Source organism: Helianthus annuus, chromosome 7 (assembly GCF_002127325.2).
Source record: "Helianthus annuus cultivar XRQ/B chromosome 7, HanXRQr2.0-SUNRISE, whole genome shotgun sequence".
In the NCBI taxonomy this organism is placed as follows: domain Eukaryota; kingdom Viridiplantae; phylum Streptophyta; class Magnoliopsida; order Asterales; family Asteraceae; genus Helianthus; species Helianthus annuus.
Genome location: NC_035439.2, coordinates 51379242 through 51390604, shown reverse-complemented (window position 1 = coordinate 51390604; position 11363 = coordinate 51379242). Strand labels below are relative to the sequence as shown.

The 11363-nt window shown below is 39.5% G+C and overlaps 1 protein-coding gene across 1 annotated transcript; it reads right to left on the bottom strand.

Moving 5' to 3' along the window:
* Nucleotides 1-1214: 1214 nt before the first annotated feature.
* LOC110881110 lies at nucleotides 1215-2285 on the bottom strand. The gene is made up of 2 exons (XM_022129477.1): nucleotides 1830-2285; nucleotides 1215-1709 (listed from the first exon to the last, which is right to left on the bottom strand). The coding sequence occupies exons 1-2, from the start codon at nucleotides 2283-2285 to the stop codon at nucleotides 1215-1217; spliced, it is 951 nt and encodes a 316-aa protein (XP_021985169.1).
* Nucleotides 2286-11363: the final 9078 nt, after the last annotated feature.

Sequence of the window (11363 nt, the reverse complement as noted above, 5' to 3'; positions counted from 1 at the left end):
AGTTTTTCTGTTAAGTTGTACTCATTGTCGCATGTTCCAATATATGTTCCGTTCTGTTCTGAAAATAAGTTTTATAAGTTATGTGAATAAGACCATGTGTACTCTAATACCCTGAGTATCGCTTCTCGTGGAGTGTCCCACGAGCATGTTGTTGTGGCATCAACATCATGTGCTCCATCCGTGACGGAGAGATCAGTTCACGGCGTCTCTTAAGTACAAGTGTGGTACATAAGGCTATTAGGAGGCGTATGGATCGATCCTAGGATTTAAGTATAAGTATAAGGAGGTGGATAACGGGTATGCCAATTCGCCATCTCATGTGATAATTATGCAGGAGTAGCTACCTGTGTATTGTCACGTTTTCAGTTTGCTCATGGGTACATCCGTAAGATATGATTATGAAATTAAGTTATTTGCATCGTCAAGTTCCATCTGGTTATCAAAATAAAATAAGCTTTTGTTTTCCTCTATCCGCACACTGGGCAAAACTTTCGAAATTTTGCTCAGACGTACGTTTTTTGTTGTTGTTGTTTTCTTCTTTACGTCAGGTTATCAAGACAAGCTGGGACAGAATATGGAAGAGTGCTCGAGTGTTTAGAAAAGACGGTAGAAATAATTATAATGGATTAGATATCCTTCATTAAACTGTAAAGCCTTGTAATACATTTAAGTATAAATGGAATTATGTTTTTGATCTGACTACTGTTATAGTGACACGCCGGCCCGTTCCGGGACGGGGTGTTACAGCCCTAGTCCAAACTATCTAATCAGTGTCAACAACATCCAATATACATAACAACAAAAGTCATAATCATCCAAAATGCGGTCTCCAAAAAAGCTGTAAAGTCTGCACAATCGCCGTCCTCTCATCAAAAGTCTACCCGAGTCATACAAAATTGCCCTAAGCTGATGGCGGTGGAGGAGGGGGAAAATGAGAAAAGAGCAAACGTCGCATGTGAAGCCAATCCTCCTCCATAGCGCGATGAGAACGCAACAGATATGCGATCTGCTGCTTCGAAGTCCAAAAATGAGCAGCAGAATCGGGTGATAACGGACGAGGAGGGTGTGATACTGCAGGTGGAGTCTGGCACTGGCACGGGAGTCGCTGAGCTCTCTCAAGCTCCTGTACGCGACGAGTCAGCGCCTCCTGCTGTATCATGAAAGACCTGAGAATATCCTCTGTAGAATAACCCATGTGATAAGGATGATAAGGATCAGATAATCGGTGGGGAAGTCCAGAGGAACGGCTCACTAGATGGAGTGAAGGATGGTACAGCAAACGGTGCAACAGGGGGAACAAAAGTATGATGAGAAATCGGAGGTACAAACTGATCTCCTCCTAACATGAAAGGTGTATGGCCAAAAGGCTGACGGGATGAACCATCTCCAGGATGTGGCGGAGGGATGTCCTGGAGAAATGTGACAGGAAGGTCTGCGCGATGCGCATCAGTGACGTGTGTGGGAAACAAGGGTGCATCAATGGGAACTGAAGCAGGTGCTGAAGCAGGAGTAACAGGTACCACGAAAGGCGGGTAGTCATCATCATCGTCTATCCACCCATTTCGGGTGTGCGCGTATCGAGGATCAACATGGGTCGCAAAAGGTGCAAGATCAGGCTGCACAGGCACGGGATCAGGAAGAGGGGCAATAACAGGATCCCCTAACAAAAATGGAACATCAACATGAGCATCAGCAACAACATGATCACCCTCCAACAGTGGAGCAATAATAGGATGATCGTCAACAGGTAAATCATCATCCAAAGGAGCAACAGCAGGTACATCAGCATGAATAGGGTCATGCTCGAATGAGGGCTCAGGAGCAACAACTGGCTCAGGGGCCACAGCAGGCTCCGGATCAATAAACTCCATCTCCAAATCGGCTGGATCAGCAAACACAAGATCAACAGGGGCTACAGAATCCTCCACGGGCTGATCTAAGTGTACAATCTCAATGTCATGATCGGGATCAAAGCCGGGTGGGAAAACAAGATCGGAATCATCATCAATATTATGATCGAACGCAAAACTAGGGGCAGGTGCAGGTGCAACGGATGATGCCATATCAGGGTCTGTGTCATGCGAATGGTGATGCACTCCCTGCGCGTGTGAAGGTGCAGATGCCACAGACTCAAAGGAGTCTGGGACTGGTGAATGAACGGGTGCCTCCTCAGCAGGAGCATCAGCAAGAAGTAGGAGATCACCAGCAGCAATGTGGGCCTTGCCCTCAAGGTCATCCTCCTCAAACAAGTCGACGTCGTCGTCAGCGACTACGTCGAGGGGCATGTCAATAATAGGGTAAGCGGCAAGGGGCACAGGGGCAGGGATCACCACGAGTGGCAAGTCCCCAGCGATAGGGCCATCAGCGGGCTCAGCAACGACATCGGGCAGCGCAAATGGCTGGAAATCATCATCGTCCGTGCTGGTAGCATCTGAAGTATACACCTCGTGCTCTGATGAGACTATGTCGTCTGATACTATACGCATGGGGTCTGTCGTGTCCGACTCTCCAGTACCAGATGAAGGCATGACGTCTGTATCACAAACACACACACATGCACAAATAATCAATCATATAATCATATAAACATGTTAGTCACCAATAACCAATCAAATAGTTCTCCTAGTCCCACTAGACTACCTCCCAGCCTCTCCGACTGAATCTCCTAGTCTCTCAGACTACTCCCTCAGTCTCCCTGACTGAATCTCCTAGTCTCCCCGACTAATTCCCTCAGTCTCCCTGACTGAAACCCTCAGTCTCCCCGACTGAACCCCTCAGTCTCCCCGACTGAACCCCTCAGTCTCCCCGACTGAACCCCTCAGTCTCCCCGACTGAGTCCCTCAGTCTCCCCAACTGAACCCCTCAGTCTCCCCGACTGAACCATAAATTTTAGGAAGAAAAAGTGCTCAACTTTTGTTTGTAAAAACGTTTTGTGACCTGGATCTGGACGTAAGGGGTATGCAATGCAAAAACGTTTTCGTGAGAGCCCTAGTGATCATAGTCTAGACTCGAGAAGGAATCTTAGTTCGCTATGATCAAAGGTCTGATACCAAGCTGTCACACCCTCGCTTTGCGGAAGCGTGGGTTTATTTGGTGTGACTTCTTAATACCATAGCTTAATCACAACAAAGCTATATGAAATTAAAACCATGCAGATCATCCATTGATTTAAGTTAAAAAGTACCACAACATTGTTTTAAAGCGTTGACACATGCAACGGAAATTACAACCTAATAATAAAAACATTGTTCAGAAGACATAACCACAAACATAAAATAGACGTAGTTTAAGAACTGTGACTCGTCCAGGTAAAAGCCAAGACTCCTAAACTTGGATGATCCCATAATCTCCTACGCAGCGTGAAAACGTAGCATACCGTGCCAGATCCTTAATTCCCTGAAATAAATGTAAGTTGGAAAAATCAACAAAAATGTTGAGCGAGTTCATGTGTAGTGAGTATGTAAAACCTTTGTAAGTATAAAAACCCTGGTATGTAGCAAATAAGGAAATAAAGAGATCACCAATGGTTTGCAAGGCCATTGATATGTGTGAAGTGTAGTAGGAAGACTCAAACCTAGCAGATTTTTGCGTCGGGCTCAAAGTCACCCCGAGGTCCGTTCTGTTGGGCTTGGGGCTGGCTTGCTACACCCAGATAGATCTACCGCTATTGACCCTCGGTCCTACACTGAGGATTGATGGCCTTCACTTCCCGCCTACCCACTCACATGATCTAAGTAGTAACCCTCCTTATGCTAACCATACCACGTAAAAAGTACTCGTAATCATAGTAACATGTATTCCCCCCCCCCCCCCCCCCCCCCCGCAGTTTAAAAACTGAAAACAGTTAAGAGAAAAGGGGGACATGAACTCACTGAAGTGCGTCTCGAAATAGTAATCTCCCAGTCAACCTGCTGCGTAACGACCTACATGTACTAACTTCTATTAGACGGACGGCCGTACCTTGGCTTAAGGTTTAAGTTTTTGGGAAATAGTTAGGCAACTATTTCGTATTTACACTTCTTAATTATGTATTACTTATATTCCTTCCCAAGGATGGGGCTTTAATACATGTACGTTTATATAATTCCAAGACATCATTATTAAGTCCCACTTAATAAAATATACTTTATTTTATTTGTCTAAAATATTCTACTTCCAAAATATAAATATTTTTCCCAAAAATATTATATTTTTATTCCATATAATTTTTCCCAAAATAATACTTTTATCAAAATACGCATTTAAGAGTATTTTCTGAAAATACATAAGTTACATTTAAAGTTCGGGTGGTAGTAATAATAATACCGGTGTACCTTAAATATTATGAAGGCGTTCGTATTATTTTGGAGTCGTTACTATTCAGTATGTTCCAGTAATATTATTTTTTTTACTCAAAAAAAAAAATATTTATGTAGTTCACAAAATAATCATAAAATTCACACAAGTGCTATTATGAAAAATATATATTCTAAATATATATATTTTAGTAAGTTTTATTTATGAAAATCCAATCTCCGACACTTGGTAATTTTGTAATAAAAATCATGGCAAATTTTATTTGGGAAAACTAGTTAAAAATATATTTATAACATTTGTTACAAAAATATTTCCAAGTGTTATATTTCTGGAAAAATTTCGCCAGAGTTTCCTCTGTAACTGGAGGTGGCCACGCTTACTAGCGTATCATTTTCTTTTCAAAATTCAATCAACAATTTTCCCAACATCAACAAACAATATTCAAACTAGTAAAAAATATACATAAATCGCAAACACATGAACTTGTAAGTTATGTAAAAGTGTGTAGTAATCTTCCAACATTTTTAGTAGATCTTTCAATCTTTATAAATAAAATCAGTTTCTTGGACATCTTATTTTTAAAGAAAATGCAAGTTTATAACTTCTAGTCCAAGGATTACAAAAATATTTCTTTGTTAAATCCTTTTGTTATACAAGTGTCTACACACTTGTTTGTTCGCAAAAATGCCTTTGTTTCAAGAAAGATCCGACTTTTAAACATGGTTTGCATCTTACACTTGGTTCTTCAAAAATACCACTTGCAGATCTTTAGATCTACTAGTTTTGAACTCCATTTTACAAGAAAAATCACTTTTACACAAGTTCATGTTCATAAGTAGTAGAGTTCATCATCTTACCATTTTCACACTTTACATACACTAGTTCATGTTTCATGAACATGACCTAGCCTGGTTAGATGACGATCCGCTCTATTACTAGCATCAAACAACATAAAATAACCATAACAAATCATGATTCATGAGTTTTACACCATTAGTCTCTTTTTATCCACCATGTTCATCTTTTTACAAGACTTTAAGTTTTGTTCTTAAGTGTTTATGATTTTTACCCGTTAAATTCCTTATTAACCACTTCAAACATGAACAAAAGAGTGATTAGAAGCACTTACAACTAGCTCAAGGATAGGGAAGAAATCAAGCGAAAACAAGGTGGTTAATAGCGATGTAGAGAGGTTCTTGTGATTCCGTAAGCACCGAGCCTCCTTATGTGAACTATAGCACCTTGATATGTACGTAGAATGCCTTGATCAAAACTCGAAGGTGATGATGGATGTGGGTGTGTGTCCAGCTGGGTATCAAAGAGAAGAGAGGGAGAGAGTTCAAGTTTTGTTGTGGGTTTGTGAATGAAATGAGAGTCTTATGGACACATTTATAATCCATCATCTCTAATTACCCAATGTATAATGTGTAGGGAAGATATTTAGCAACTTGATTAAAATAATCAAAGTTGTGATGGGGTGTCCCACATATGGGACCGAATCGGTTATGGGGGGGGGGGGTTTGGTTTGTTTTGAACTAAATGGTTAGGTTATAGTTAGTTTAGTTAGGAGTTTAAACTAATAACCAGTGTTTTATGTATTATAGCGGGTGTTAGGGTGATCGGGGACCCTAACTGGCTCAGAAAAGGAAAAACAATGTCATTGTCAATATTTTTATGTTCCGGGTAAAGTCCGGTTGTTCGGTTAGATACTGACCCGTTAAAGTGCTTAATAAGCATTTAAAGTGTCTTTAATATTATTTTTAGTGACACAAAGAATTCCCGACACTTTGGAAAGTGTCTAGTATTATTTTCCCATGTTTTTGCACTTTACTAGTTAACTTAAATGCTGAATTTTATATTAAAGTGCAGAATTTTGTGTTTAGAACATGTTTTAGGCACATCCGGTCACTATAACTATCACCTAGTGACGTAGTTCTACAATCCTCACTTCCCTACACTTCCTACTAGTGTAGTAAACTATTCCCGGCTCATACTGGCCTTAGAGACAGTGTCTGTCTGGTGCTGGCTATGTCAGCACGTTTACTGGGTTATCCGTTCATTGTGCTACTGTGCATCAAGTTTGTCACTGTAGTTTGTATGTAAATAATGGAGTGACAGTTAATAAAGTATGATGCATGTATAAGTATGTATCAGAATTCACGTAGCAGTTTATCCACAATTGTAAGCAAGCACAGTAATTAAGCATTAATTAAATAGTAATTAGTTCATACGTATACCTGATTTGGTAAGGGTTGTCACAACCGACACCTTTATTCTTAAACCAAAGTATAATTGAGATATACTACCAAATCTATTATTTCATTAACCAAAGTATATTTTGATATACTATCTAGTTAACTATTTCAAAACTAAAGTATATTTTGATATACTATTTATACGAACTTTTCAAAACCAAAGTATATTTTTTGTATATACTACAAATCTTTTATCAAAGCAATGTGTTTTCGAAACTAAACCTTTTATAAGGATTCATGGCTAATTTTATAAACACAAAACCTTTTCTTGTACTATCCAAGGCCATGAATCTAATTCACAAAACCCTATGTTACTCCCAGGCATATTTATGCTGACGTACTTATTTTCACATATGTTTCAGGTACTGCTATGTTATGATTATTGATGCATGCTACACATAGGATGGACTTGTGCCTTAGCGACTTTAAAACTGAGAAACAATTATTTGTATTTATCTGAATTGTACTAAAACAATGAGTTCAGTAATTCAATAAAACAAAACAATTTAATCCATGGTTGTGAAACAATGATTCTGTTACGACACTCCCCGACGTTTCCGCTACGATTTGTTGTTTTACGTGGTCGGGGTGTGACAGAAAAGTTGGTATCAGAGCCAGTGGTTATAGGGAATTAGGTTATTAGTAATTCTTTGACCTAGACTATAACCTTCCTAGGACCCTAACACAAGTTATCTTGTGTTTAGATCTTAAAACAATACACATCACCTATCCTTAGGTGATTAACAAAAAATAAAACACAATTCATTCTCTCGAGTTAAAATTTTTCAAAACATCACAAGAAGTCATCTATCCTTAGATGATTTGTTTTTAGGGTCTTAAGCCTTTGTTGTTTTCAAAATCTCATCAAAGTTTGGGTCTAAATAATGTGAACACGTGCAATCTAGAAAAGTGGATGCCTGTACCTCGAGTTTTCTATCTAAGGCTAGAGTGTCCGTACAAATCCGCAGCAACGGACCAGTCACTCTTACCTGGGAACTCTTGGGGTGAGTGTCCACTTATAGGCTAAAGCATGTCTTCGCAATACATTATTATGACCCATTTACTTTGATTAGTCACTATGTGTTGTTTGTTTGTTTGAAGTAACAAACGAATAATCATAATCTGTATGCCTTGTCGATATTCTTAACATCCAGTTTTGAATATCCAATAACATCGCACTTGTTTTCCCTCATGTTTCTTTGCTCTTTTAGAATATGCCTCCTCGACGTGATCAAGCTCAGGATGCCGCCATGGCAGCCTTAATCACTCAGCAAATCGCTGCTGTACTCCCGAACCTTATCACCCAGATAAATCAGGCAAACAATAACAATAACAATGTTCAGTGCAGCTATAAGACATTCAACTCAGCTAAGCCACTTCCATTTACTAGGTCTGAAAGGGCCACTGGGCTCCTACAATGGTTGGGGAGTCTCGAAAGTACGTTTCGTCATGTGCAATGCCCAAACGAGTGAAAAGTTGAGTTTGCGTCGAGTGTATTTCAGAAAAGAGCACTCACATGGTGGAACAACGTAATGAGGGATAGAGGTGCCGACGTGGCAATGGCACAAACATGGGAAGAGCTTCGAGCTCTAACGATGACGGAATTCTGTCCTCGTCATGAGCTCAGGGCTTTGGAAAGGGAATTTGACAATCTTAAATAAGAACCTGACGAACATCGAGCCTACACGGATCGTTATGAGGAGTTAAGTCTGTTATATCCTACCATGGTTACGCCTTTGGAGAAGGCAATTGAAAAGTACATCGATGGCCTCCCTGGCCCAATTCAGGACATTGTTACCGGTAGCAACCCTACTACCGTCAGACAGGCCATTGAACTATCTGCTACCCTGACTGAATCTCAAATCTGGAAGGGTAAACTTTTCAGAAAAGGCGACCAGAAACCATCTGACAAGTCGGCACAAGAAAAACCAAAGGATAAACAGACCGAGTCCTCTAAGAAGTCGAAGAAGCGTAAGGCTTCACAAAACTTCGCAGCAGTTGCTCAGAATGATCAGGTTGCACCAAACCAGCCAGCACAGCCTCGTGCTAGGAAAAACTATATTGGTACTGCACCCTTGTGCAACAAATGCAACCGTCATCATGTGAATCAGACACCGTGTCACAAGTGTACCCACTGTGGACGATTGGGACATTTGGTCAATACGTGTCGCCATGTTATCCAAAACCAGAATGTTGCAAATCCTAATGCTGCTTGAGCACAGTTTCCACCTGGATCGTACTATAACTGTGGTGATCTTACTCACTACCGAAACAATTGCCCAAGACTTGTTAATGCAAATCCAGCACGCGGACGAGCATTAACATAAACGAGGCAAATGCAAATGACAATGCAGCAGTAAACAATTAAACTTTTGTATTTCCTTTGTTTGTTTTCTTTTGACATTTGAAACAATTCAGCTGTTATATAAATAAAATTGTTGTTCCAATTTTATTTTACGAAACTGTTATGGTTGTGTGTCTGCGCGACATACCCCTACGATACCGACACCAAGAAACGGTATTCTTTGCAGAACAAACTACTCATGTGGTTCTTTCATTTTGTGATCATTCGTAATCTTCACTAAAATCCTAAGTACTGGTTTTTTTAAAGAAACAAAGTACAAGGTACAAATTACAAATTCTTAAACAGATATTAGAAATACCATTTCAAATCTTTGATTTGATATCTAAAGGTATTTTCATGGGTCCTTAATTGGATTCCTTACGTGCCTTAATACAAATGCCACGATACAGACAAAGCCAAATCCTTATAAGGTCTTCCTATCTCATAGCTAGACTCTTGGGGATACTTAAAGTACCAATCGAAGTCCGTGATTGGATTTCTGGTGTATTTTAAATGCATTAATTCAAATTAACCAACGAGCTAATAACTAATATGTGTTTATGTGAAATTCAAAGCTCGCTATCTAAATCCTGGTAGAATCTTCCGTATTTTTATATGTTGGATTCTCGGAAGGATACTCAAAGTACTATCTTAAATCCTTAAGGAGTTTTCTATGCATATAGTCAGACCCTTGGATTCCAAAGTGCTATTTCAAAACGATTACTTGGTTCAGAGTCAAAAAGATCCCTTAGTGGTCTATTTAAAGAGATCATATGACAATCTAGTTAGAAAGATTATGTGTTGATCTAGTTAAAAGATTGTTCGTTGATTCTAGTTAAAAAGATCCTTTGGCGGTCTAGTCAAGTCACTTCATGTTTGTCCGATTGTTTTTTTTCCCTACGCATTATAAAATGAACTGTGCGGACTGTGCAAGAAATTACTTAATTATGGATGCATACATAATTATGGAATTCAGTGCTCAGAAACCACAGTAAGTTTTGTCATGTGTTAAGACCTATAGTGATAAAAATAACGAGATGGAAACAATGTAAAAAGGGCATGGTGGATACGCCGCTGGTACTTCCTATATATAAATGTTCCTTATTACATTGCGAATGTAGCATTATTTAAGTTACTAGAAGTCCTGGACCTTGACCAATGTTATTTTATCTTGCAATCTCCGACTCTGATTTCGAGCACACACAAGGTTCCTATAATAGTCTTCATAGGAAACATTCTCCTATCCGTTAGTCGAAACCCCATGTTTTTGTTACTACAACGACAACATTTTGGCAATTAACAGGTTCACTAAGAATCCAAACGTGACCTAGAGTTTTACTTAGGAAACGGGGGATTCATTCGAAAGCGAAACAATCACAGTTGTCTTCACAGGTTTCCTCTAAAAATTAAATTTCGGGACGAAATTTCCTAAAGTAGGGGAGACTGTGACACCTGTGTCACTATGACCATCATACAAATACAAAAACAAAGGAATGTTGTGTTTCATACTTGGGTTTTGTAAAAATATGTGTATCATTTGCACATATCAATTCTTGTTCGATTTCGAGCTTTAAATCGCTTTCTATAAAGTTATACGCAAACTGATGCGTAAACGTAATCAGTTTAACGCGACAAACACTCCGTAATAGAAACATAAATTTTACATACCTTAAATAACCTTTACATGACTTAGAAATAAGTTTTAAGGGCTTTGGTATGGCAAAAACTAGTTTATTCGCTCACAGGGACTATTTGCGTCAATTTGCAAAAGTCTGCCGTTTCGTAAGGCAACGTACAGTCTGGAGCTTGATCATAAGCTAAACATACCATATATAACCTAAACATAGCTTAGAAATAAGCTTTGAGTGGTTCGGTGTGCGAAAATATGCTTATTTGATCTTACAGGGACTAAAAGTGTCAAAAACGACGTAAGTTTGCATTTACGCGCATATCATACGTTCTGACCGCATCTGGACATCCAAAATTTTTGTACACACTAAAATATTTTTATTTTAGTGATCGGAATGCAAAAATACCTTTCGTCGCGTAATTTGGATCGTTTTCGCGTCCGTTCGAGTTTCGTCGTAATTTGACAAATAACGTGACCGTACGGCCAAACGAACCGACATCCGGGAGTTTTCCGTGCATATTTTGAGTCCTCTAAACTTTAATGACCTTGTAGAGCCTTGAAATGGCTTAACGGGTGTCAAAAGTGCCAAAAATGGGATTAGACAAGTGCAGGGACCAAAACAGCAAATAACGAAAGTTGTGCTGAGCTGCAGGCACCAGGCGGCCCGCGTAAACCCATCCCCTATCCTTACGCACCCCGCCTAAAAGTTTCCAGTGACCAAAAATCAGTTTTCAGCAATCTGTTGCAACTTCAGGGACTTTTCCTGCAATTTTCTTGTGTGGAGGCCAAGTTTAAGTGTTCTCCAAGTCCACAAATCAATTCCTAACACTTGTAGGGT

Coding starts and splice junctions, on each gene's coding strand:
- LOC110881110 (XM_022129477.1), bottom strand. CDS start 2,285: ATGCCCCTCGACGTAGTCGCTGACGACGACGTCGACTTGTTTGAGGAG. Junction 1,710..1,829: donor CTGCTGTGGCCCCTGAGCCA/GTTGTTGCTCCT, acceptor CCACTGTTGGAG/GGTGATCATGTTGTTGCTGA.